Source organism: Halichondria panicea, chromosome 16 (genome assembly GCF_963675165.1).
Source record: "Halichondria panicea chromosome 16, odHalPani1.1, whole genome shotgun sequence".
NCBI lineage: Eukaryota > Metazoa > Porifera > Demospongiae > Suberitida > Halichondriidae > Halichondria > Halichondria panicea.
In genome coordinates, this window is record NC_087392.1 from 668,804 (window position 1) to 692,822 (window position 24,019).

At 43.8% G+C, this 24,019-nt stretch overlaps 8 protein-coding genes across 12 annotated transcripts; 4 read left to right on the top strand and 4 right to left on the bottom strand.

Annotated features, from left to right (window-relative positions):
* Positions 1-24: 24 nt before the first annotated feature.
* LOC135350133 (stromal interaction molecule homolog) lies at positions 25-3,603 on the bottom strand. The gene is made up of 7 exons (XM_064548852.1): positions 3,461-3,603; positions 3,190-3,296; positions 2,657-2,795; positions 1,927-2,419; positions 1,045-1,258; positions 850-950; positions 25-683 (listed from the first exon to the last, which is right to left on the bottom strand). The coding sequence occupies exons 1-7, from the start codon at positions 3,552-3,554 to the stop codon at positions 122-124; spliced, it is 1,710 nt and encodes a 569-aa protein (XP_064404922.1). The 5' UTR covers positions 3,555-3,603; the 3' UTR covers positions 25-121.
* Positions 3,604-3,614: 11 nt separating this feature from the next.
* On the top strand, positions 3,615-4,603 carry LOC135350177 (steroid receptor RNA activator 1-like). Its single transcript, XM_064548909.1, has 4 exons — positions 3,615-3,759; positions 3,813-4,159; positions 4,224-4,332; positions 4,378-4,603. Exons 1-4 carry the CDS (start codon positions 3,753-3,755, stop codon positions 4,512-4,514), a joined length of 600 nt encoding a protein of 199 aa, XP_064404979.1. The 5' UTR covers positions 3,615-3,752; the 3' UTR covers positions 4,515-4,603.
* LOC135350132 (ran GTPase-activating protein 1-like) lies at positions 4,525-7,836 on the bottom strand. Of its 2 annotated transcripts, XM_064548850.1 has the most exons (12): positions 7,636-7,836; positions 7,236-7,423; positions 6,917-7,096; positions 6,612-6,746; positions 6,465-6,566; positions 6,208-6,378; positions 6,028-6,127; positions 5,623-5,891; positions 5,144-5,357; positions 5,002-5,084; positions 4,807-4,931; positions 4,525-4,752 (listed from the first exon to the last, which is right to left on the bottom strand). In XM_064548850.1, the coding sequence occupies exons 1-12, from the start codon at positions 7,706-7,708 to the stop codon at positions 4,677-4,679; spliced, it is 1,716 nt and encodes a 571-aa protein (XP_064404920.1). In that variant the 5' UTR covers positions 7,709-7,836; the 3' UTR covers positions 4,525-4,676. The 2 variants fall into 2 exon arrangements, with proteins under 2 accessions (XP_064404920.1, XP_064404921.1); XM_064548851.1 differs by lacking the exons at positions 4,525-4,752; positions 4,807-4,931; positions 5,002-5,084; positions 5,144-5,357 and adding an exon at positions 5,380-5,519 and having other exon boundaries at positions 7,636-7,833.
* Positions 7,837-7,868: 32 nt separating this feature from the next.
* Positions 7,869-15,022, top strand: LOC135350109 (uncharacterized). The gene is made up of 12 exons (XM_064548822.1): positions 7,869-8,007; positions 8,134-8,358; positions 8,479-8,562; positions 8,693-8,884; positions 8,961-9,042; positions 9,219-9,455; positions 9,793-9,955; positions 10,059-10,105; positions 10,204-10,415; positions 10,551-11,523; positions 11,823-12,385; positions 12,578-15,022. The coding sequence occupies exons 2-12, from the start codon at positions 8,173-8,175 to the stop codon at positions 14,837-14,839; spliced, it is 5,001 nt and encodes a 1,666-aa protein (XP_064404892.1). The 5' UTR covers positions 7,869-8,007; positions 8,134-8,172; the 3' UTR covers positions 14,840-15,022.
* Positions 15,023-15,054: 32 nt separating this feature from the next.
* On the top strand, positions 15,055-16,188 carry LOC135350175 (glutaredoxin domain-containing cysteine-rich protein CG31559-like). Its single transcript, XM_064548907.1, has 4 exons — positions 15,055-15,298; positions 15,474-15,689; positions 15,750-15,842; positions 15,909-16,188. The coding sequence occupies exons 1-4, from the start codon at positions 15,161-15,163 to the stop codon at positions 16,071-16,073; spliced, it is 612 nt and encodes a 203-aa protein (XP_064404977.1). The 5' UTR covers positions 15,055-15,160; the 3' UTR covers positions 16,074-16,188.
* Positions 16,181-19,102, bottom strand: LOC135350135 (U3 small nucleolar RNA-associated protein 18 homolog). Of its 3 annotated transcripts, none has more exons than XM_064548855.1 (11): positions 18,801-19,102; positions 18,673-18,740; positions 18,525-18,623; positions 18,163-18,469; positions 17,818-17,989; positions 17,524-17,624; positions 17,228-17,318; positions 16,768-17,017; positions 16,664-16,712; positions 16,413-16,552; positions 16,181-16,342 (listed from the first exon to the last, which is right to left on the bottom strand). In XM_064548855.1, the coding sequence occupies exons 1-11, from the start codon at positions 19,059-19,061 to the stop codon at positions 16,309-16,311; spliced, it is 1,572 nt and encodes a 523-aa protein (XP_064404925.1). In that variant the 5' UTR covers positions 19,062-19,102; the 3' UTR covers positions 16,181-16,308. The 3 variants fall into 3 exon arrangements, with proteins under 3 accessions (XP_064404925.1, XP_064404926.1, XP_064404927.1); XM_064548856.1 differs by having other exon boundaries at positions 18,673-18,733; positions 18,800-19,102; XM_064548857.1 differs by lacking the exon at positions 16,181-16,342 and having other exon boundaries at positions 16,409-16,552.
* Positions 19,103-19,120: 18 nt separating this feature from the next.
* On the top strand, positions 19,121-20,175 carry LOC135350179 (uncharacterized protein C1orf131-like). The gene is made up of 6 exons (XM_064548911.1): positions 19,121-19,245; positions 19,294-19,417; positions 19,537-19,607; positions 19,666-19,752; positions 19,812-19,870; positions 19,940-20,175. The coding sequence occupies exons 1-6, from the start codon at positions 19,150-19,152 to the stop codon at positions 20,055-20,057; spliced, it is 555 nt and encodes a 184-aa protein (XP_064404981.1). The 5' UTR covers positions 19,121-19,149; the 3' UTR covers positions 20,058-20,175.
* On the bottom strand, positions 20,112-23,986 carry LOC135350112 (neurofilament heavy polypeptide-like). 2 transcript variants are annotated; one of them, XM_064548829.1, is made up of 9 exons: positions 23,352-23,986; positions 23,185-23,238; positions 23,027-23,128; positions 22,823-22,977; positions 22,708-22,770; positions 21,426-22,653; positions 21,062-21,315; positions 20,520-21,008; positions 20,112-20,457 (listed from the first exon to the last, which is right to left on the bottom strand). In XM_064548829.1, the coding sequence occupies exons 1-9, from the start codon at positions 23,887-23,889 to the stop codon at positions 20,272-20,274; spliced, it is 3,069 nt and encodes a 1,022-aa protein (XP_064404899.1). In that variant the 5' UTR covers positions 23,890-23,986; the 3' UTR covers positions 20,112-20,271. The 2 variants fall into 2 exon arrangements, with proteins under 2 accessions (XP_064404899.1, XP_064404898.1); XM_064548828.1 differs by having other exon boundaries at positions 20,520-21,014.
* Positions 23,987-24,019: the final 33 nt, after the last annotated feature.

The following is a 24,019-nucleotide window of genomic DNA, read 5'->3' on the forward strand; positions in this document are numbered from 1 at the left end:
GGACTTGGGACGTTTGGCTTCTGGTTTGGCTTTAATCAGGAGCATCCTCCTTTAATATTCAATTAAAATTGTAATGAGGTATGCATCATAATCAAAAATCACAACTACGATTGGTAACTAGCTAAACATCCGAGCTCTTTGATTTTCTAATTAGAGACAATGTTCGTTTTTGAGTGTGAGTTCCTTGCTTCTCTTCTTTAATGGGCGCCAGCCCTCTAGTTGCATTCTTCTCGATCGACACAAACGAAAGACCGCCATCAGCTTCAACAAATCTACTATCAGTCACTTCAGCACTAGCCCTCCTTAACACTGGAAAAGACGTGGAATGGATCAATTTTGACGGCTCGCTTTTCACAAATCTCCCCAATTCAGGTTCAGTTTCGAATGTTTGATCAGCTGATTGAGATCTTGAGTGTGAGTGGAGTCTACTTTCATTGAACTCCGGGGAAGAGCCTTTGCGCTGTCTTGAGGACTGTGTACTGGTGACTGTGCTGAAACTGCTGATAGAATGTGGGGAGCCTTCTCTTGTGAAACTGAGTAGTGAGTCCATGTGAGTCATTGACGATGAGTGAGTGGGTGTGGAGGCCGTGGAGGAGACAATGGAGTAGCCACACACCTTCTCGATCTGCTCCCACCTCAAGTGGTACTCATCGAAGTACTCAGATATGGAATGCATCTTGTTCCTGGAGAATGATAGAAACATGTAGTACACGTGTATAAACTGGTACGTGGTATGCGTTCAGATTATCCGCTCTCTGGGTATGTGTACATGTACAGTTGTATGTGTACACAATGATTATGGAGAACACACACAAATCTACTAATAAACACGTCAAAGCTCTAGCTTACACAGCTTTGGTGATCTGCAGTCCAGCTTCCTCCAGTGCTGACGAATTAGCCAGATGAAACGAGCCAAACAGAGAATAACGCTTCTTCTTGATTTTGTCACACTGTATGAGAACAGAATTTAACAGTAGCATTCTCAAGGTACATGCAATGAATGGCACAAATACAACGTGTAGTACACATTATTTCAACACCTACCACTTTCTGTGCTCTGCTCATCTGATCTTCTGCTGCCTTCCTCTTAGAGTCCAGATGGTTCCACTCCTTTCTACAACACTCTTGGAGCAGCACACGAAGCTTTGACAACTTATTGGAGAATTGAGTCTCTGATAAATGCAGTTGATTACGTAGACATTGATTCTCTTCCTGGACTTGTGAGAGTAGAGGGCTAGCTGTCTCCAGTGAAACTGATCTGTTGGGTGTGTGTGTGTGTGTGTGTGTGTGTGTGTGCCATCATGGATTCAAAACCGAAAAATGACAATTAAGGCGGCCCTGACAAAAGTTTGGATTGAAACACCTCATTTGAAAGGTCTCTTTCAGAAAATCAGAACACTTTTGACATAGGATCAACGGTATTAAAGTTATGGCTGTTGAAAGATGTTCAACTACCCTCCTTTGTAAAGTTTATTTTACAGTTTGAGGACTTTTTCAGCTGCCATAACTTGAATTCTGTGGATCCAATTTCAACGATTTTCTGATTTTCTTAAAGCTTAGAAAGAGACCTTTCAAATGGTATCATCAAAGTTCATACTCGAGCGATATAATTATTTTCCGATTTGGCCACACCATGAATAATAGCCCATGGTCCAAGGCTGAAAAATAACAAATTAAGGCTCTAACGAAATGTTGGATTGAAACACATCAGTTGAAAGGTCTCTTTCTAAGCTTTCAGAAAATCATAAAATTGTTGACATTGGATCAATATTGCTAAAGTTATGGCTGTTCAACTACAATGTGCATATAATAGCTAGTGTGTATGCAAATTCCACATGCTTCAGTAGGAGTGATTCAATTATAAACAGAGGAACACAGCAACCCCACCACTTATACACGTAGGGCACTGATCACCACAACACTGACCTGCCAAACACAGTTGACAAGGAGTCCTCCTCAGAGGGTGGTGTGGGTACAGAATCAGATGAGATGCTCTCCCCTTCATCAACAGCTGTCTCAAGCTCAAGCTTGCACTTCAGTTTGCTCAACTCCTCCTCTTTGACTCGTAAATCCTTGAGAAATGAATCGATCCTTGACTGTGCCAAATATCGCTGCCTGAGTGCGTACAACACTCCACACACACTCAATGTTATAGATATAGCAAGCAAGGCATCCTTCCAATAGCCAGACCCGACAGGGGGCCCAAAGAGAACCACGTCCATGGCCCTGAGTAGAATCTTCTGCTTGTGTTTGCTATTGTTCACTAGGAGAAGGTTCTTAAGCATTTGGTTGGTATTGACAGCCAATTGTGGTAGGTGGCGTCCTGTTATTTTGTGGTACCTAAACGTCTCAGAGTACTGTGGTAGATGAACAGTGTTTGTCAGCCAGGTTACAACATCCTCTGTACTCCAGTGGATAACTGTGGGAACAAGTAGGAAGCAATTATCGGCTGGGCACAATTGTGATTTACATGTATGACTACCACATGCTAATGCTATTTACGCTAGCAGAGCAGCTATTAGTTAGAGCACGAGGTAATACAACCAAGACTAGAGGTTCAACATGTAGGGTAGTTCATGGCACAAGTTGTGTGTGCATGTATATAGTTTCATTCCACGGAATTAATTGGGCATTGATAAACAATTACTGGTCATACCTTTATTCTTGTGCCATGTGCTCCAGAGTTCCATGGAGGTGATTTGTTTGTCTGTCTGGTGAAAACGTTTACTTTTGTCTGAGCTCCAACATGCTTGCTGGCTCTCCATGCTAGGTCCACACAACTCTGTCTCTACAAACTGAGTGGGATAAAGAAACCAGAGCATCATATCATGTTTATAATCATGTTGGTACATAATACAATAGGTACATGTAGGTAATGACAATGTTGATTGTGAAGGTGATCAACACAAGAACATTTGTACATTAATCCTCAAACATTAACCCTCAAACACTAAAAGCACTTCGTTATACCCACAATACAGTAGGTATAAGCAATGGAGAGTGCTCTGTAAATAAATATTTGTAGAGGAACAAAGTCAGCAGATGGTTTCAGCTACTATTAGTTCCAAAAACAACTATGTATACACGTGCAGTGCAATAGGAATGTAGAAACCAACTACTTGGTGATATTTCTACATTCCATGGTGACACAGATATGGGGTGTTGCTATGCTGTAAGTACAACACATACCTCTGAGGACTCACTGAGGTCGACATTACCGTCGTCATTGTCATCAAGCTGTTCGTGAATGGCCTGAATGGCTTTCAACTCTAACTCATGGTTCAGTATAAGCTCAACTGCACATAAGTGATAACAACATGGGTGGGTGAACAACTGTTTGCATAGGAATTTTGGAAAAGGCAGACATTTCTTTATACATACTTGTATAAATCTGCGTGTGTTTATTTGCATGTGAAGTACATGTATGAAGGCAAAGTAATGCCTATAAATCTTTACTCACTTGGTTTCTGAGAGGCAGGCTGCTCACTGACAGTGATGAACACTGCACTGAGAGAGCACAGCAGGGCCAGGAACACACTCAAACAAGCTTTCATCTCTATTCTAGACTCACAGACTAGTTAAACATCAGTATCTTCTGTAACAACTGCTCCACTGGATAGCCCATGTGTTAGACTCATGTAAACTGGTGCTTGGAAACGTGTTATAAAGTGGTTGATACGTAAGTTGGTAATTATTTGCTGAATTGGCAGTTTGTATACAATCAACTTTTGTTGAAAGGAGGGGCTGCAGAGATGAATGGTGAGAATCAAATTGATGTGCTGTGAAGGTAATACTTTGTGTCTTCCCTGTAGAGCATGGTTGGAATGACCCTCCAGTGTTCACGTACTCCAGTCTCCAGACAGGAGCAACGAAGAAAACACAGTTGACGAAACGAGTTAAGCATGATCTATCCACTCACCCAACCCCCCAGGACACACACAAACATCCCGAAGCTATCACAGATCTCCCCTCAGGACCACCAATCAAATCTGTCCCAATCGAAGATCCCAAACAGACCCAAGACAATTCTAAACTTATCACTGAAACAGACACTACCCTCAAGACACAAGAAGATACATCTGTTGATGAAGTGTTCACCTTGGAATCAGTGCAGCAGTGTCTGGAGAGGATAATGGCAGAACATAAAGACTCAATGCCTGTAAGGTTGCCTATTTAGTACTGGCTCTAGTGTCTATCAGTATGGGATGTATTCATAATTATAGAGTCGTACCACTACTGAAGTGAGAAGCAGACTGACTATGTTTGCTGATCAGTGGAAGAGTGGAAAACTATCTGAGGAGGTTCAAGTACAAATGGCCAAACTTGCAACAGGTAATTAGCTACTATGACAGTGTGATGATGTGTTTGTGTATACAGCTCTTGAGGATGGTAACCATTCCCTCGCTGATAAAATTCATGTGGCACTGATGGTGGATCATGTGTCCGAGGTCAGCAGGTGGATGGTCGGGATTAAGCGACTCATTGCCATACTGAAACAACAATCAACTAGTTAATTGAATCAGATCATGCTAATAATATATTTTTTGTATTTTTTTTTTCAATATAAACAATCTGTGAATGGCAATAATTTGGTTACAAAATGTATCAGATACTACTATGATACTATACAGCGTATAATATACATTGCACTGATTATAAACCTATGCACTGTTAGTTTATAGAGTATGCAAAACTTGGAGGATCTTTGGAATAATGCCCTTAGCCATGATTCCCTGAAGAACTGGACTCGGTCTAACGATAAGAAACATAATATGAAATCAACAAACATATTTTCAGCTAGCTTACTTTGTTAAGAAGGAAATGAGCACATCGGCCGAAGGTCTTGGGAAGTAGTCTTGCTTTGCTATATGCCTCAGGGCCAGTAATGGTCCCTCTATATCAGCGACTGGTTTGAACTTCTTATCTTCAGACTGTGGGCACAACAGTGAGGGCCGGGTTATGGTCAATCACTATGACTACTGTATATCATAGAAAACATACCTTGAGTAAACCAACTTGGATGAGAATATGACTTAAAACAGCACTGCCTTGCTTCTCTTCATACAACGGCCTCAACAATGCATCTATAGAGTACAAGCTTGTCTATATAACATTGACAATACACAAAAAGGGGTCAACTTACCTACTGTGGATTCCACTGCTTCTTTCACTGCAGCATCGCAGTCATCCACATACGATGATGCTACCTTTGCATACAAGGCAGCAAAATCTTCGATGGGACAGGGACTGTCTGGAGACCCCCTATCTAACGAGTTTATAATGAGCTGAGCTCTGTCATTTCCCAGAGAAACAAGATTTTCACCAGTAGGTGTTTTCAGAAAATCCTCCACCAAAATCTATTTTGCAAGATAACGAACGTTCAATCATAGATGTACATGATCAGACAATTCACATTCACAAATAATACTTTTATTACAAAAGGTCATGTAGTGTTTATGAGGCTGGAATGATTACTAAAGTGTCAATGACTCTAACTGTTCAGCAAGGTCTTCAGTGGCCTAAAGCAAAGAAAGGAGAGTGAGTAATAACCACTACGAATAAAAGAATAGCTAGTACATAAAATAGAACCAATCCTGTTACATTTATAAATCGATCACTTACAGGTTGTGGTGGCTTTTCTTGATCATTATTTTCTGTCTTCTGTGGGGAAATGGCCTCTCCCTTCACAGCCAATTTCTCGTCTGTACTCACGTCTCCCTCGGTCTCCTCAGCTGGCTCCTCCCCACTGCCATCACCACCATCATCATCGTCACCTTCATCATCGTCATCATCACCCTCATCTTCACTAAAAGACCCCAGGGCATCCAACAAATTCTTAGCCTCCAGAGATTCCTTCAGCATCTCTATGCTTTCCGCTCCAAAACAATTGCCTGGCCAGAAAAGTTAAGTGGGTTACTTCTCACAGAGACTAGTGGTATTTGTGTATGTCAGTGTACACTGTACATATAACATACAGCCATTACGAACAAGCAAGAAGGGTTATTAGCTAGCAAGTGCATGCCATACCATTCAAGTCTATCTTGCGCAGTTCCTCTTTGTTGGCAAGAGAGTCTGCCACAATCATGGCAACATCCTGGCTCAGTTCACAAAAGCTCAAGTTTATATCCTGTATGCATACACACAAAACAATGATTCAAAACAATACCAAACACGTACACGAACTGCTCCTCATGTGACTCAACCCACCTGTAATAGACGATGTCCATTCTTGATGGCACCAGCTATAGCTCTGGCTCCATTGTTTCGGACAAGACAGTCACCAAAGTTGAGAACTTTGAGATTTTGTAGATTGGGTAGGACTTCGGCCAGTGCAATTGAGCCTTCTTCAGTCATAGTGTTGTCATTCAGGTCAATTGTCTGAGATGAATGTTTGTACGTATTAATCATCCATGGACAGTAATATTCATACGGAGGTCATTACAAAGGTGTGATATGAAACATACCTGGAGGTTAGGATTCTTGGAAAAGGCTGTAGCAAGAGCACTGACTCCTTCATGATTGATGCCATTTTGAGGTAAGCACACTTGGACCAAAGTACCCAGAGTCTACACACAGCACAGTCATAAACATTAGAGGCACATGTATATCACCTCAAACAATCTCGATAATGCCTTTGCTCCCTCGTCCTCCAGCCTATTCCTCCCTGCTACAAACACCTCCAGACTCAACCGTTGCCCAGCCTTCTGGGCCTCCTCATGGCAGTCTAGTAGAGCCTTTGATAACAGCTGGGAAAACAATGCATAAGTAGATGCGTTAACAATCTACAACAGACAAGGTAGACAGGTAAGAAAGGATCCGAAAAAAACACAAGTGTCAAATATTCAAACAGCCTTTGGCCCACAAAATGCTGCATATATTTATACTCTAAGTGTATGTTATATGCATATTAACTTACTGTCCCTCCTTTAATGCCAAGACCGTTATTATTGAAGCGAGCAATTTTAAGAGTGAAACAAGATGAGCTTGTTAGAAATCCCACCAATGCCTCCACTCCAACTGGTCCGAATGCATTGTCACTGAGGTCCAGCTCTGTCAGGCACGCTTGAGCAGCCATGACACCCCCAGCTAGAGAGGTCTGCAAGAGGAAGTGCTCGCAAATTGACCACAAGCAATATGTTCATTTTCATACAAGGTTCCTACTCAGGCAAAACCTCTATTAATTTTGCTACTGACAACGATCAAAAGTCAAAAGTTGGGTACGGGCCTGAGCTTACCAATGCAGGGGGTAGCTCCGCCTTGAGTCTGCTGACAAACATATCACTCCAGAGTGCTTTGGACAGTTGCGGCTTGTTGGCAAGGCACTCCCCGATGGCTGTCATGGCCTCCTCTCCAAAGCTGTTCCCACTCAGCCTGAGGCAGGTGAGGCCTCTACACTCTTCAATAGACTTCAAGATGTCAGCAACTATTGATTGAAATGCACAGCCTTCATGATAAACAAAATACTTGAACGTATATAAATTATGAAAATTATGATGAGTTCTATTTAGGAAAAAAAGATTCGGGGAGACCATTCATTAGGATATGAACTGTAGCCATGATAGAATGCTCGTATTGGAACAAGACTACTGTATGTTACGTGCATGATTATTTGAATGTATTCTCATATGTTAATACCATCTTCCTTTGTATCTAGCTTCTTTGATTTTCCAGGTATAATAACTTCTGTAGAGCTGTTCTTATCTGCCATTCTCTCAGTGTGACACAATTCACGTCTTTCAAAGCAGAGACAGATTCACTAATAAAGCTTCAAAGGGGGCCTGGCTCACTCACCACATACACGTGGGGATTGTGTTGAATCAGCTCTTTCCTCTGGCTCCGCTAATATTTCTAAAAGGGGTTTCCCCAGGGAAATACCAAATGTCTTGTGATGACATCATCAGCATGTTGGGGTGAAGTGAATTCATAAATGCATGTTGGACGACCACATCTTTTTCCAAGAATTTGGGTCCAAGAAGAAGGCTACAAGAACCTTATGACTCTGCTCAGGTAAGCTTATGGTAGATAAGCTATGAAAGATCACAGTTGAATATTGTGGAAGTAGAAGTAAACATTGTAGAGAGAGCATCCTACCATTATCTACCTCACCTCACCCCTCCCCTCCCCTTTTTGTAGAGTCCTCTAACTTGAGCCACAGATACCAGTAGACCAGAGATGGGGAGGAACAGGCCCCAGAGAGTAAGTGGTGGTGGTGGAGGAGGAAGGTCCAACTCTACCAGTAGCACTAGTACAGTGTCTAAGGATCTAAGAAGCCTCGATCTATATTTGGAAAAACAGCATCTGCAAAGGAAGCCTACTGCGAAGGATGGGTCTTGTCTGTTTAGAGCCGTTTCTGAGCAGGTAACATACTGTACATGTACACAAATAACTCGTTAAGGAGCACCACTGTTTGTATGCCCATCTAATGCTTATTATCACGTTGCTTGTTTTTGACACATATACGTGTGCACTGCACTGTAGGTGTTCCTGACACAGTTCCATCACGAGAAGGTCAGAATGCAGTGTGTGAAGTACATTAGAGATCATCAGGAGGAATTCCAAAATGTAAGTGAAAGTGTTGGTAATCATTTGGAATCAGCAGTAGTAAATTTTATTAAATAGAGATTTATACACGCTGCTTCCAGAGATCACAGAGATCTTGTAGGGAGTGATCATGCCAGTTACATTCTTGCAGTTTGTTACGATGCCACTCGAGGAATACTTGACGAAGCTGACGAGAGAGTTGTGGGGCGGAGAGATGGAGCTTGTTGTCCTCAGCAAGTTGTACACCAGGACCATCATTGTGTACATGTACAGCGAGCAGAGCGGAACCATTACAGACAAAAAAATTCACCCAGAAGAGAGGATGGAGGCAACAAAGAACCCTGTAAGCTAACCATCCCATAGTCGCAAGATTGTAAATGTTGTTATAAACTGTATGACAATGGTGGTTGTCGTTGCAGATCCTTCTGGCTTATTCTGACGGGAACCACTATGACAGTGTCTACTCCACTGAGCGCATGCAGCACATATCAATGTGTCAAGGTGTGTACATGTAACTCCATACTAATTAGTATGCCCCCCCCCGCCCCCCTTAGCAGCAAATACTAACTGCACTTGTTTATTTAAGCAGTAGCAAGATTCACATGTATCTTTTGAATAGTGGCCACTCTCTCTGATAACTAGTATGATTGACTGAGTGTGTGTGTTGTCTACTACAGGCATTCTCTATACGATGCTGTTTGAAGGCGTGATGAAGGATGCTATACCTACTGTGTGTAAGAGACGATTGGATTCAGTAACAGAGCAAGATTTAACCATCACGAGAAAGCGAGACGTAGATAAGCCCAAGCCCATTCAACTTCTTGCCAATCACTATAGTACGGAGGTCATGAGAGCAATGGGGTCTCAGGTGTATCACAATGCAGAGCTGCAGGCCCACCAGAACGAACGAGCTAGTAAGTGACCTGTGTTGCAACTGTACACATTGAACCATTCTATCACATTCTTATTGTGTGTGTTCGTTATGTTGTTGTTTAGCTAAATTAAAACAAAGCAAAAGTTTCAATAACTATTATAATTATTCAGCCATGTTCATTACAGTGTGGCTCATCCTCAGACTATGTATCTTTATCGTTTTCTTTACAGTGTATAGTCAACTCACACGTCTACACACACACACACACACACACACACACACACACACACACACACACACACACACACACACACACACACACACGCCACACACCACACACACACCACACACACACCACACACACACCACACACACAGCCATTGAGAGGTTTGATCGGCAAGTGGCCACCAGTATACAGTTCCAGGTGGGAGACAGGTGTCGATTCAAGCTACCTGACAGTAAGACGCAGGATGGGGAGATCAGCGCACTGTACAGCGCAGAGGACTGTCACACAGTCTACGTGTATGACGCCAGTGAAGAGTGAGTCAGCAGCTTGTTGGTGGTCAAAGTTCATTATGCGTGATTGTCTTATACGTTGATTGTATGACACGTACATGTATTTACTGCTGTACCTTCTACTCAGGTGGGTAATCCCCAGTAAAGTCATATCGCTGAATCATCCAAGCCCTGGTGAGTAGATGAAGCTACCTATAGGCTTCGATATGTCTATTGTTACTCATACAGCATTGCTTTGTAAGGTTCTTATCGTTGTGTGTGTTACTTTGTAGGGAGCCGCAATTCATCTCAGCAGAATCAACCAAATCGCTTTAAGAATCGTCAAGGAAACTCGCGCTCTGATGACACATATAATCGCCATGACAGTCACCCTTCTCTAAAGCCTCCCTCTAGCCATCCAGAGGCATGGCCTACGCCCACCACAACCATTCGGATCCAGCCCACCAAACCATCCCCCACAAACGACTCCAAATTGTCTACAGGGGTGAGTTTATTTTACACAGCATGATTACCTTTCCTCCTTTCAACATTATCCATTGTTCTTGCATTCAATGTACATGTACATTTAAGAACTTGTGGTATGGTCTGTGTGTGTAATTATTCTTATTTCTCTCCTCAGGCTGCTAAGCCAATGGTGTCCAGTCAGGTTCAATCTCGCCAATCCAGTGACAAAAGAGGAGGACATGATAAAGATAAAGACCAGAAAGTTGCTAATCCACCCGTCGCTATCACTCCCGCATCAAGACCAAAGCAAGGAACATCTTCAGTCTCGAAAATGGCTGCCCCTCAAGTACAAAATGCTAAAGTTGCGGCGCCTTCGAAAAATACACTCGATAATAAAGCCAGCAGTAAGACCCCACTGCAAGACGCACCCAGAAAACCTCCTGGCTTGAACAAGCCAGCTGTACAGCAGCCACGACCGGCGAAAGTGAACGGTGGTCCAGGAGGTTCGCTAACCTCTGAGGACTCTAACTATTCCAGCAGCAGTGATGATTCGGGCGAGAGAGGAGAACAAACTAACACCACATCCACCCCCCCGGCCCCACAGCCACAGCCACCGCCCCAATCCCTCCCTGCTAGACAAGGAACCGGCAAGCCCTCTAAGCAATACAATGGGCAGCCGGAAGTCCCTCCAGGATGGCAAGGTGAACCTGCTTACGTTACTGGACACCCAAATGACAACGAAAAGAAGGCTAAGAATCCAAGACCCCCTGCTACAACCAACCAGCGCCATAAATCCACAGCAGACAAACAGTTTCAACAGAGGGGCAGGGATAGTCCTTATCTTGTGCCTCAGATCCCACGTGATCCCTCCTCTCAGCCAGAAGACGATTGGCCAGGATTCGAACCCCTGAAGGAAGTATCATCCCCAGACCCAGCATCCTCAACACTGCTGGCTGCCATGAGGTCTCCTCCTCGCCTCCACACAATGCCTCCCTTCAACGTCCCTGGAGACCCAACTATGGTGTCGGTTGCCCCTGGAACATTCAAACAGATGCCTTTGCCTCCCACCTTTTTTGCTCCCTTCAATGCTTTCCCGATGATGCTCTCTGATCCTCCCGGTGGAAACCGTGACATCCAAGCTCCTCAAGGTGAGCTTCACACACACACTCCACCCACACACACACGCACACACACACACACACACACACACACACACACGTGCGCGTGCGTCAGCTCGTGTACACACAGTCATACCTTGTATTTAATTTTTAATTTTCATTATTGTACTCTCATGTACTCCCACTAAGTAGTTTGCTAGCTACGTAGGTTACTAGTCGCTCTCTGGGCATTGTGCAATATTATTGCGTCATAATTATTGTACACATACATTGTACATGTACATCGGTGCTTTATATCACACGTACAATGTATACACACACACACACAGGCTACATTCCCGCTACAAATGCCCCAGCGGGATATCAAGATCGTCCGCCAGTATTTCCATACATTGTCCATCGTACACCAAGCGGTACACTTATAAACAGAGCCCAACCTCACGGAGAGCCTCAGAAAACTATGTCTGCTCCCAACATGAGGATTTCTCAAGGTTTTCCAGTCTACTCCAGCCCTGCTGCTGATGTCACCACACACAGAGAACCTGAGCCAGTGATGCCCCCATTACCACCTCCAGTCAGACCTGACGTGGCCACTCAGACGACAGCTCCTCCGGTGATGCTAAGCACTTTCACTCAAGTGGAGAAAGATGAAGTTGAGTCTTTGTCAATGACCACGTACACACAGACACCAGTCAAGACCTACAGTAGTGTCGGTGTGGAAGCATCTGTGCCGACTGAATCGATCTCTGTCCAGGCATCTACTATTATGAGGAGTTGTGAGACTCAGACTGCCTCTAAAGTGGCCTTTCTCTCTGAGCTGCTACCACCTAGCATGGAGGATGAGCCTTCCTCGGATGAAAAGATCAAGTTTGCAGTTCAATACGCCATACAAGTTAGTCCATGATATACATGTATGTAACGAGTATATTGAATATGTCCCTCACACTCTCTCTGCAGTACTAGAGTTTGATACTGTACACTCGTGTAGTTGATGTACACGTACCTTATCTTATCTGTGTATACATGTGTGTACATTGCCTAATAAGCTGGTCATGTGTTTAATGGATCATGTTTTCCTCTGCAGTGTTTGGAAGTGTATGCCAACAAAGATGACACTGATCAAGATGCTGTCGCCATTCTTGAGAATATGAAAGATTTCGAAGAAAACGTACTTACGACTTGTCTCGAGGATATGCATTCTAGCCCAGTGTCTCTGGATCCTTCCCAGCAAGACTTCCTACAATCGTTTGCTGGTAGCCGAGAATTCTATGCCAGTCAACTCCATCAATCGACAATGGAGAAGGGATTTTTCAATCGAATCAACCCTAATGATAATTTAGACCAGCACCAGCGTGAGATGATGTTTAGACAAGAGGAGATGCTTCGTCAGCAGGGGAATAGTGATCCTAGGCACGAGAGTCCCCCCCTCACAGGAGAGCCAAGTCCCTTTACTGAGAGCAGCTCCAGCAGTTTACAAGGAAATGAGGGCAATACAGAGCACCGATTATCACACCCAGGAGGGTTTCCACTTCCCCCCTTCCCCATGGCCCAGTACCCTCATCATCCCATGATGCAGATGCAGCGCCCGTTTATGATGATGCCGTATATGTCGCCTTTCTTTCCTCATCAAATGCCCCCCCATCAAATGCCACCTTATTCGATGATGCCACCTCAACAATTTATTTCTCCGAACATGATGAACCCCCACAGCCCTCTGTCTAGCACACCACACCCTCTACGCGAGCAAGAATCTAGCGAATCTGGAAAGAACTCCACACCAGATAATGAGATCATGTCGAATGATGAAGTAGTAGCAAATCACCAAGAATCGAAGAACACAGAAGATAATTCTCACCCTGCCAGAATTCAGTTGGTTGCCCCATCAGCTTTCACTGTCCCCTCTTCAGCGTCGTACCAGGAGCCATCCACTGTCGTGTCATCAGAAGTCACTGTTCAAAATAGCGATACCCTCAAAGATTCCAGATCTACTCCAACAAACATTCCAGAGTTCAAGGACTCTCCTCCACCCACTCCTTTCGAGGCAAAAAATCCATACGATGCTGTGACCATTATGGAAGACAATAGATCAGCTGTTCACTCTCCAGCTGTTGACAACAATCCACCGACAGTCTCCGTACCGAATGAGAACACTGAAGGCCTGCTGCCCACTCCCTTACTTGATGAGTCTCAAAATTTGCCTTGTCGAGGGAAGCCAGTTGATCAAAAATTACCACAACAACGATTTCCGAAAAATAATCCTCAAAGACAAAGACCACGACAGAATAGGTCTTCGAATAAACAGACAACACAGGAGCCTCAATCTGAGTCATTAAAGTCTGGCAAGGGTCAAGAGCGGCCTCACAAAGATCGTCGCTCTTCTAAGGAGCCCACTGATGATGTAGATAAAGGCAATCCGAGAAAATCTAACAGCAGACAACCTAGGAACAAAGGAGTAACTGGAAACAAAAAAGGAGCAGAAGGTCAAGCCACTAGACAGCAAAGGCCAGCTAATGGAGGAGCATCAAATAGCAGTACCCAATCTCAAAGTGGTAGGTCTAGAGGAGGTGGGAGAAAGCAAGATGCCTCAAGCCAAGTGCCTAGCAACCAGAGTGGGAGAAGGCAAGATACCTCAGGTCAAGTGCCTAGCCACCCGAGTGGGAGAAGGCAAGATGCCTCAAGCCAAGTGCCTAGCAACCCGAGTGGGAGAAGGCAAGATGCCTCAGGTCAAGTGCCTAGCAACCAGAGTGGGAAAAGGCAATATGCCTCAGGTCAAGCGCCTAGCAACCAGAGTGGGAGAAGCCCAGGAGAGCCTACTCGTTCGGCATCATTTCTGGACTACTCCGAGAAGCATCACCGTGGGATCCCATGCACAGTCCACCAACCGCGTGCTTTTCATGGAGGGTTCCCATCTCCGAACCAGATTGAAGGAACTGAATACGAGAACGAAGGAGAATATTCTCATCCAACACCGGCTGTCAACAAGCGCTGGAAGTTCACTGAGCTCTCACCCTCTGACACGCATTCATTCACTCTACGTCGTGACCTCTTCAAGTGGGACCGCAATGATGCATGTCCCAAATGGGACGCTGAACATACCAAGGCCGGCTACTCGGAGACTATTGAAGACCCTTTCCCAACTTTCCCCACCTTTCAAGATCACTGGGACTCGGATATAGGCGATATGAATGTGTCTTTGACCGTGGACCAAGACTGTAATGTCCCTGCACAACCGTATATGTGCGGTGTAGCTCATGCACAATGTGTCAGTGAATCCAAGCCCGGTAAAAATTCGAGCAAGAGATCCGATTCTGAGTGTGTTGTTCAAGCTGTAAAATTGCCTAAATAGATCGTCGCCAAACTTTCTAACATAAATTATTATTATTATTAAGTTTATTAAGTGTTCCAGATATTTGATACTGGTGTATTAATCCAACTGTTTTTTTCGGTACAGTTCGTGATACACACCAATGTGTGTGTGGTTTGTTTATTTCTTGTGCACTTTGAATATTAAGCTTTGATGTTTTATTGATGTTGTTTTCTAATGCGCATGTGCAATAATTATGCAAGGGAGGAGGAGCATTGTGCAGAATAATTATAGAAAATAGCTATTAGTTTTTGTACTGCAAGATAATATAACTACTGTCTGTTACGTTGAAGCATACTGACGATGTCCATGACTGCTTTGGTGCTGGGGCACTCTGGCTCTGTTAGGGGGCTGAAAGGAGGTGTGCAGAAACTGCTGGCTGAGCTCAGAGAGAAGAGTGAAAGACTGGAGGAATCTCCTGTGCTGCAGAAACTAAGAGAGGTAGCTTCATATCATGTAGATAAATGTTCTTAGCTAATAGTATTGGGGTAACCTATTATTGTTGACTGAATAATTTGAGTGTGTTGACTTGATATATATATAGCTACATGTAGTGATTGTGCATTTACTTAATAGGCTCATTATCAATTCTAAATCTTCATTTGTCCTCTTGTAGGAAGAATCCCCCACCCTGCCAGGACAGAGGGGCAAGGTGGTTGTGTACATTACCAGCATGCCAGCAGTGAGGGAAACATATGAACAGTGTCAGCGCATCGTGCTGGTTCTGAGAGCTCATCAGGTGGCGTTTGTTGCCAAGGATATCTACCTACACCCAGACTACAATGAGGAGCTGCGATTGAGACTGGGAGAGACAAAACTAACAGTGCCGCAGGTGCGTTTATATACACTACTGTTTAGTGGAAGTTGCTTATGAACATTGTTTCCTGTACAGTTGTATATCGATGGCGAATATGTAGGAGGTAGTGAAATAGTGGAAGAGCTGAATGAATGTGGAGAATTGGCTTCCATGCTGAAAGGATTTGAGGTAACCAACATGACCACTTGAGTTAGTTACTTCATGCGTGGTTTCCATGGTTTCATCTCTCTACAGAGGAGGAAGCCTTCGTACGTGTGCCCCTTGTGTCAAGGACAAGGCTTTGTGGTGTGTCTATGGTGCAACGGTACCAAAAAGGGAATCAAAACTAACTTTGTGGACCTGAAATGTACAGTGTGCAATCAGAACGCTCTGCAGATATGCCCTGAGTGTAGTTTATAGACTATAACAATAACGCTTGTTTGTCAATCATGCATGCATTGCAATTTTTATGTTCACTTTATGTTGTTCTGTGATTTACACATAATTATATTGTTACAATGACCAAATGACCAAATCACATAATTCCCATAGACAAAGAAGCATGTGATACACATGTACATGATAACAATGGGCTATATAATATAGTGGTACATTGTGTCCATGTGGTTGTTTACTAATAGTTCTGAGGTCAGCATTACAGCATTTTCCCAGCATGGTAATGATTCAATCTGCATAGAAAAAGAGCACACAGCACACATGAACCTACTCTGTAAGCACACCAGCAAATACAGTACTCACCTATACAAGAGGACCTTTCCTTTGTCGTTACCGATAGCGAGGTAGCGACTCTGGGGTGAGAGGTCAAATGCAGACACATAGCTGAATGGTGTCTTGCGAGTGGGCCAGTTGGAAAACACAGACAGAGATGGCATATGCACCTGTGTGTGTCAAACGTAGCATCAACACTGTGTTTATACATACACACTACACTCCTGCAAAGAGACTTTATAACATCATCTAGATGAGCTATTTAGTAGTAAGTCACTTACCAGCCTCAGGGAATCTTTCTTCTTTTGGGAGGCAGTAGCAAGCATCTCACTGTATAGCACACAAGCCATTACACACTGTTAACACAACACACTCTTCAGCTTACCTTGTTGAGTTGAAGCACAGGTGGTCTATTGAGGTGGTGAGATTAGAGACCGCCCTGAGGGGTTTGGGGAAGCCACTTCTCAGGCACTGCTCACTCTCATACAAGTTCACCACTCCACTGTCAGAGCCACAGGCAATGTACTGGCTGTTGGGAGAGACGGCCAGCTTTGTGCCCGTCAGACAACCCTCATCTGTGAAGGAATGAACGCAGTCTCGAGTAGACATGTCCCACACATACACTTTGCCGTCACCTGAAACAATGTGTGTGTGTATGTGTGCGTGAGGGGGGGTTGTGTGAGCGTAGTGTGCATGTGTGCTAGCTGAATTAATTCTGACAACCATGAGTAGAGCATACCAATGATCCAATTCAATGATTTACATTCCATCTGAACGAGGTCTTTTTAAAGGCTTTAAAATTGGATCACAGTATACACAAGTTATGATGCATGAAGATGGCTCACTTCCTGAGGAGAGTAAATGTTGACTGTCTGGGGTAAAGGCCACATCGCACACTCTCCCATTCATTTTCAGGTCTCCTATCCATTGTTTAGTCTGAGCAATGGGTGAGAATGCAATCACATGGAGAAGGGGTCATACAAATAAATGTCCCACTACTGTAGTCATCCCTGGCATTTCCTTCACTTCACTTTTGAGACACTACAATGTGCGATACTACATGCATGTACATGGTCTACATGCATGTATGTGGTGCAGAGGTAATTAGCTGCAAGCCACAACTAGTGAAGTCAGCTCATACCTTGTTGGAGACAAGAGGCATGTAGCCGTCTTTGCCAAGGAAAACCAGCAGCTGGTTGTCAGGGGAGACAACAAACTTGTCAAAGTACCTCTCTTCTCTACCTGCAGTGAGAAACGAATCAGGCTTGAAAAATAGTATCAATAGAGTACACACAGTTCCATGTATACAGCTCTTTAAGCACAATACTTATTGAACCCTCTCCTCTAGTAATGAACATTCAATGATAGTCATTGAAACACATTTTCAGCAAAAAGTACAGCCTTTTAAAATGTGTGTCATGATGTAGCTTTATACCTCTAATTCCAGGAATGTGTGTAATCTTGCCGGCCACCATGTCATACACAAAGAAGCTCTTCCTCTGTCCTGCAATCACCACTTCTCTACCGTCCTTAGTGAAGTGTGCAGTGGTGATGGGAAACCGCTCCAAGTGGACACTCTGGAGGGTGGGGTTGACCTGACCATCCACCTGCAAGACAAACAGCAACTATTTAAGACTGCTTTGTCCTCCATTACACACACAGTGGCAATATGTAGCTTGTTGCTTACTGAGCAATTTTGGTCATAAATGAATTTTATATGACGTAAAACTACTAGGTATAGTAGGGTTCCAGCCCGCCACTGTCATCTACATGTAAGTACCTGGAATAAATCCAAGGTCTTGTGGAAACCAGCAGTGAGGAGAACATCAGCTGTCGGGTGAAACTCCACTGCCCTCACAACTGACTGAGCCCTCTTTGTGTGATTGGCATCCTTGAGTCTGCTCACAGCGATTATATCTTTAGGCAGTCTCTCGACAGAGCTGGAGAGAAGGTTGCCTGTCTTTTGTAGTAACTGTTGATCTTCTTCATCAGATTCTGAATCAGAGCTGTCAGCATGACGTCGACGCTTTCTCTTCTGCCCAGAGTCGACAGCTGCCCAGTCTGGCTGCCCTAGCAACTTCTCAAATCTGGTCACGTGCGTACATACTCAGTAGGGCACAAGAGACTAGTGTGTGGACATACTGTGATCTTAGTCGCTGGTTATATACCACTCCGGACAGAGTTTTCTCGCTCTCACTTCTCCGCAATTTTCTCAGCCTCTTATTTGAAACAACGTCCACACTGCTCAGATAAAAGTAAATATTATTGTTAATTAATTTAATCATCTTACTTTATATTATCATCGTCTTCATCATGCCAAGCTTTCTGCAACTGCGAAGGCTTCCCTTCCCGATCCCCCTGTGTACAAATCATCATTGAAATGAAATCGATGGCTACAGCGTAGCTCATTAAACTTACAGCATCTGGCTCGCCCTGTTCAGAATCAGACCCATCCTCAGTGGCCCCAACAAATGGTTGAGTGCCGAATACGAGTGATTCCAGCCTCTCCTCTACCTCATCTTTGTAGAGCGAGGAAGCATGCGCATCATACAGTATCTCATCTCCATCACTCTCAGCTGACTCCTTGCCACGCAGCTGCAACTTCTTTTTGGATTTCTTAGGCTTTTTGGAGCCCGAGGTGTCCAGAAATGCTCCCAATCCTCCAAGGTCTACTGCCATTATTATCAAAGCCACGTGGGGGACTAGGCCACCACGCCCCCTTATTGAGATCCACGTGGGTCCAACAACGATCATTTCCAAGTTGGACATGACTAAAGAACCTGAATTGATAGTGTTCCAAGAGCCTGTATCCAGACCCATCAAGACTGGAAGAGAAGCCATCAGAGAGAGAGAAAAGTTCCTGGTAAGTAATGTAGCAAATTATGTCTTACCATGAGTTTTTATTCTGCAGAGAGGCAATGTTTCTGATGTGTTCAGTTCTATTGATGCTGAGTCCATAGAAATGAGAGATGATGAATCTTTGCCATCCAATGATTTGGATCTCAAGGCCACGCTTAGAGAAGTACAGTCACTAGGTATGTACGTGAGTGTGTGTGTCTGTGTATACATAATTATAAATGTACTGTGCACACATATTTAATATAATGCAAATGAACCACCACTGTCCGTCTATCCATATTTGTTCTCACTCCAGCTTTATCCACACTGGCTGGTAAAGAACGTCGACGATTTGAAGAAAATCAATTGAAATCACTAGGAGCCAGGGTATAGGCTCACTCCATTAATGTCTTCATTTAATAATCATTATACCACATCCGTGCAGCCCCCTAAGACAGACTACGTTCCCTACCCCCACTATCAGAGAGTGTCCAATGCTCAGAGGGAGAAAGAAAAAAGACTCAATGAAGAGGTGTGTTCTCTCCATCACTTTAATAATGTGTTGACTAAGTTCTGCTCTTCTGCCAACAGTTAAGACTTACACAAATGGGCACTGGGAAAGTGAGAAAGGAGCACAAACCAAAAATACCGTAAGTAGCTAGCTGTACATGCTTGGCTTGTATATAGGCTAACTACAGTGTATGTCTGTGACTCTGTAGGAGCAAAGGTCGTTGGAAGGAGAGAATTACGTCCTTGGAGCCAGCTGTCGGGAAATTTAGAGGCGGTGTTCTCAAACTAGCAAAGCAAGACTTGACAAATCTTAAACATAAGAGATAGCTTTTAGTTACATGATTGTATTTTTTTTGTTATATCACATGTTATCATGAACTCTTGATGTTGTATAAAACAATCATGTTTAAGTATAATTATAAAGAACGGTTTGAGATCAAAACAATTGTGTTGTATAGAAGTGCAAAGTTTGAGACTAAGGGAACTATAAGTATACTGGTGTAATAAAAACTACGCAAAAAGTATGTAACACATGAAGTAACTACTTTCTTTGAAACATAGACAGTCTGTCGAGCACTGTTCCCATTTTGGGGATGGAGACATCTTCACGCTTCTTAGAGACTAGAGAGTCTGCTGTGGGTGAGGCGGGTGGGACGGGTTGAGTTGGCTGGCTCGGGGTGTCTGGTTTGTTGTCCTGCACCACCACACTGGCTCTGTTCCGCTTACTCTGTAACATAAATACAATACGAAGCTTTCACGCACTTCACATCCTCATATACTGATACGTACCTGTGCAAGGGATACCCAGGATGGCACATTGTCCTTCTTTACTGGTTCACTAGCTATTCCCAGTTTTTTCACAGGCTGGTCCACAGTTTTTGTCTTTTGACCTCCACCGGTGAGTCGTGCGAGTGACAGTAAGTCTATTTTCTCTGTCTTGTGAGAGGGTGGAGTCCCCTGAGCCTCAAAAACCCCTTTAGCAGCACCAGTGTTAATGCTTTGTGTTTGCACGGGAGCTATGGCCTCTTCCTTAAGCTCAGTGTGTGTGGCTAGAGGTGGGGAGGTGGGTCTGGACAGAGAGTTGTATTTACTTTTTTGCAGTGATTCCATGTACTCAATAATGCTCTGTCGTCGTGGGCGGGACATAGGTTGGTTGACATCAGCAGATTGCTCGGTAGGGGTGGTGGTAGTTGGAGGTATGGTGGGTACAGTCGCTGGCTGAGGCTCTTCAATCTGAGGTTTCTCTGGTACTGTTTCAGGCTTACTGGAGACTGCCATCTGTGGCTGAAAATCGTATGATTGCATTATTCAGCTAATAGTAGTTTGCTTACCTCTTGAGAAGGTTGTCTAAGTAGTCTTCCATCCTCTGGTTCTGAAAGATCCACTCTCTCATTGCCCATCAGGACCTCTTTCTTGGAGTCTAGTAGAAGAGTTTTACGCTTGCTAGCAGGTCTTCGCTTTGAAGAACTACGGGAGACAACATCCCGCTTCTCATGTCCGTGTTTTAGTCCTAGGGAAGGTTTAGTCTGGGGGACTGCAGAGATGTCTACATCCATCACCTGACTGTTTCTCTGTCGCCGTTTACCTACGTAGGCCGGAGATGTTAAGTCACAAACACACTCTAACGAGTAAGTACATGCATTCATAATGATGTATGCATGTGTAGCATGTAGCTAAACAATAGCAAGCACTTACCCTTTTTTCTTGCCAGGATTTCTTCTCCATTTTCATTTCCTACTTCATCCCCGTCAGTTTCTAAAATGGTTGGACGCTTGTTTCGTTTTGCAACAACCTTCCCGGACTTTTTCACTTTCACATCAGGATTGATATCTACCTTTGGTCCGCCGTTAGCCTTTTCCTTTATATCATATTCACTTTTGCTGGCTTGTCGAAGCTCCTCGCGAAACATTTTACGTTCTTCTTTGTCCAAGTCATGGTAGGATGTTGACCGCTTCTGAGAATTAATCTGAAGCAAACCCATGTCTTGGTCTGCGATATCAACACTTTTCCTTCTGTCAACAGGATTGATAGCTACCGGCTGTGCATAGTCAACCCACTCCAAATCATCACTCTCTTCAACAGATTTTTTGGTCTTAAGTTTTGAGCCCGAGCCCGAGGCAGGTGACTTCAAACGCTTCTTACTTGCAGGCTCTACTAAAGATGAGTCCATTGGTTTTGCCTTCTTTTTCGATTTGCCAGTTGTTTTGTCAACTTTCTTGCTCTCAGAATCCCTTGGTTTTACTTCAACTGTACTTGATTCTTGTAGCAATTTTTCATTGCTTTGATTCAAATCATCGGGAGCAGTCATGCTATCATCCACTTCGCTAGTTGCCGGGGGAGATTCAACAGATTTTCTCTTCTTTTTCTTCGATTTCTTCACTGGTTCATTGCTGTACGAAGCATACTCATTCGTTGTTGCTGACGTATCAACAAGACTTGATCTGTTCATGGATTTCTCATTCAAGCTACTATCTCCATCAGTTTCTGTTCGCTTTGATTCCTGGCGAGATTCTGTCTTCTTTCGTTTTGGCTTCTTGATGATTCCCACGGTCACCAAACTGCTGTCATTTCCAGACTTGGAAAGATCTTTTATTGGAGAAGAGAGTGGAGTTGTGATAGCAGATGTATCCATAAGAGGGTCTAAATCAGGAGCTGGTCGCTTCTTTTTCTTCTTTGTTGATTTCTTTGGTGTAGAAGATTTAGGATTCATATCAACAGGTTCATAAGCCACTTTGGGGGATTTCGATCTCGTCGACTTTTTCTTTGGCGTTTCTATCTCCAACGATACAGTTGCCTTTGGCTGCTTCACCTTTGAGGACTTTTCCTTGGGCAGTTTTACTTTAGGCGTCTCAACTTTCTGTGGTGCTTTGATTGGCGGTTCTTCTTCGCTCTCAGTGGTGTCATCGATGCGTGTGATTTCTCCCTGTATTACAAATAATAATAATAATTATGATAACTGTAAAGATTTGTCACTTACATCCTCTGAATTGTCTGACTCCAACTCTTCTTGCTTTTCCTTAATTTTTTCCCATACTCCATCCTACACAAAAAAGGTAATTCAATGGAGGTCAATATCGAGACTAGCTACTTACATCAACAGTGGTTTCTTCTTGCTCGATGGACGTTTGCTGGATAAGAGTTTTCAATTCCATGATGCGTGAAATGCCTACTGCTCTGCGACAGTCATGACCGTTCACCTCTGTCACGAAATCACCCACTATAATCCGTGCACTTTCAGCCTCACTCCCTGAAAAGATAGAGTTAGTACAACTGCTATTGCTTGGTTATAGCTGTACCTGGCTGGACATAAGTCACTGAGATAGGAGGTAGTCCTCCAGACAGATGGATTCCAAATCCATCGGGCTTTCGTCGTAGAGTTACTCGAATGTCTTTGAAATCTGTTCGAAAAAAGCATATTAAATAAATCGGGCTGGATTTGCTATCAAAAACTTACCACTTGAAGCATTTTTTGGTCTTAGAGCAAGCTTCAGGAGATCAGGTGAAGATCCTACAATGCACAGAAAACACACACAATTTTGTTGCATAATATCAAAAGGGGTGGGGCTCAGTTGCACAGAAAAGAGGGGAGGGGCTGGCTAACTGGTGAGTTACTGCACTTACTCTCCTCTCCTCTCATGTATGGCATATCCGAGGAGTCATTAAAGCGGCTCTGAGCATCTCTCTTGTTGCTTTTCTTTCTCTTTGCATTCAACTTTTTGACAAGTACTTTGGAATCATCCAATGCTCTTGATCTTGCAGGGAGATCACTTTCAGCAACTGATCGACTAACAGATGCTTCTTGCACTGGAACAGCCTCTTCTGCATCTTCCCTTTTCTCTTCCCTAGTGCTATTCCTTCTGAAAATACCGCTCAAACGTGAACGCCAGGATGGCTTCTTTGATGGATTTCTTAGCACAACCTCTCCTTGTTCAGGCTCCTCAGTTTCTTGTAGTTGCTCTATATCTGTGGAAAATCTAGCTTTCTTTTTCCTTTTCCTCTTCTCATTAGGCATAGTAACGTGTCCTGCAACCTCTGCCTCTAAGTCTGGCACAGCAGTGACCATGGGCAAGGTCATGCTTGCTGCTAGCCCAAAATCAGCGGTCTTGGAAGAACCACCACCACCACTAAGTCCATAGTAGCCATGGGAGTATGAAGCCATGTCTGATTGCTAGGTATAGAGGTTTATTTAGCTACATAGACTGACACAACTAGCTTTCTTGCATGCCTACAACGCCTAGTAAACAAAAGGGGGAGGGGCTCTCTCTGCAGGAGAGTATAATATTGTAATG

What these genes read in the sequence shown, in the direction of transcription:
- LOC135350133 (XM_064548852.1), bottom strand. Translation starts at nt 3,554, where the DNA reads ATGAAAGCTTGTTTGAGTGTGTTCCTGGCCCTGCTGTGCTCTCTCAGT. An exon ending in ACCTCAGTGAGTCCTCAGAG is followed by an intron (nt 2,796 to 3,189) that starts GTATGTGTTGTA and finishes TATCCCACTCAG; the next exon opens with TTTGTAGAGACAGAGTTGTG. An exon ending in CACATGGCACAAGAATAAAG is followed by an intron (nt 2,420 to 2,656) that starts GTATGACCAGTA and finishes TTGTTCCCACAG; the next exon opens with TTATCCACTGGAGTACAGAG.
- LOC135350177 (XM_064548909.1), top strand. An exon ending in AACATAAAGACTCAATGCCT is followed by an intron (nt 4,160 to 4,223) that starts GTAAGGTTGCCT and finishes TCATAATTATAG; the next exon opens with AGTCGTACCACTACTGAAGT. An exon ending in AATGGCCAAACTTGCAACAG is followed by an intron (nt 4,333 to 4,377) that starts GTAATTAGCTAC and finishes TTGTGTATACAG; the next exon opens with CTCTTGAGGATGGTAACCAT.
- LOC135350132 (XM_064548850.1), bottom strand. Translation starts at nt 7,708, where the DNA reads ATGGCAGATAAGAACAGCTCTACAGAAGTTATTATACCTGGAAAATCA. An exon ending in GCTAGATACAAAGGAAGATG is followed by an intron (nt 7,424 to 7,635) that starts GTATTAACATAT and finishes TTCAATCAATAG; the next exon opens with TTGCTGACATCTTGAAGTCT. An exon ending in ATGGACATCGTCTATTACAG is followed by an intron (nt 6,128 to 6,207) that starts GTGGGTTGAGTC and finishes GTATGCATACAG; the next exon opens with GATATAAACTTGAGCTTTTG.
- LOC135350109 (XM_064548822.1), top strand. Translation starts at nt 8,173, where the DNA reads ATGGGGAGGAACAGGCCCCAGAGAGTAAGTGGTGGTGGTGGAGGAGGA. An exon ending in TGGAGGCAACAAAGAACCCT is followed by an intron (nt 8,885 to 8,960) that starts GTAAGCTAACCA and finishes TTGTCGTTGCAG; the next exon opens with ATCCTTCTGGCTTATTCTGA. An exon ending in GCACATATCAATGTGTCAAG is followed by an intron (nt 9,043 to 9,218) that starts GTGTGTACATGT and finishes TGTCTACTACAG; the next exon opens with GCATTCTCTATACGATGCTG.
- LOC135350175 (XM_064548907.1), top strand. Translation starts at nt 15,161, where the DNA reads ATGTCCATGACTGCTTTGGTGCTGGGGCACTCTGGCTCTGTTAGGGGG. An exon ending in CAAAACTAACAGTGCCGCAG is followed by an intron (nt 15,690 to 15,749) that starts GTGCGTTTATAT and finishes TTTCCTGTACAG; the next exon opens with TTGTATATCGATGGCGAATA. An exon ending in CCATGCTGAAAGGATTTGAG is followed by an intron (nt 15,843 to 15,908) that starts GTAACCAACATG and finishes ATCTCTCTACAG; the next exon opens with AGGAGGAAGCCTTCGTACGT.
- LOC135350135 (XM_064548855.1), bottom strand. Translation starts at nt 19,061, where the DNA reads ATGGCAGTAGACCTTGGAGGATTGGGAGCATTTCTGGACACCTCGGGC. An exon ending in AACAGGGCGAGCCAGATGCT is followed by an intron (nt 18,741 to 18,800) that starts GTAAGTTTAATG and finishes ATTTGTACACAG; the next exon opens with GGGGATCGGGAAGGGAAGCC. An exon ending in GGAAAGGTCCTCTTGTATAG is followed by an intron (nt 16,343 to 16,412) that starts GTGAGTACTGTA and finishes TTTTCTATGCAG; the next exon opens with ATTGAATCATTACCATGCTG.
- LOC135350179 (XM_064548911.1), top strand. Translation starts at nt 19,150, where the DNA reads ATGACTAAAGAACCTGAATTGATAGTGTTCCAAGAGCCTGTATCCAGA. An exon ending in TAGAGAAGTACAGTCACTAG is followed by an intron (nt 19,418 to 19,536) that starts GTATGTACGTGA and finishes TTCTCACTCCAG; the next exon opens with CTTTATCCACACTGGCTGGT. An exon ending in GAGCACAAACCAAAAATACC is followed by an intron (nt 19,871 to 19,939) that starts GTAAGTAGCTAG and finishes GTGACTCTGTAG; the next exon opens with GAGCAAAGGTCGTTGGAAGG.
- LOC135350112 (XM_064548828.1), bottom strand. Translation starts at nt 23,889, where the DNA reads ATGGCTTCATACTCCCATGGCTACTATGGACTTAGTGGTGGTGGTGGT. An exon ending in AATCCTGGCAAGAAAAAAGG is followed by an intron (nt 21,316 to 21,425) that starts GTAAGTGCTTGC and finishes CGGCCTACGTAG; the next exon opens with GTAAACGGCGACAGAGAAAC. An exon ending in CCTGGGTATCCCTTGCACAG is followed by an intron (nt 20,458 to 20,519) that starts GTACGTATCAGT and finishes TTTATGTTACAG; the next exon opens with AGTAAGCGGAACAGAGCCAG.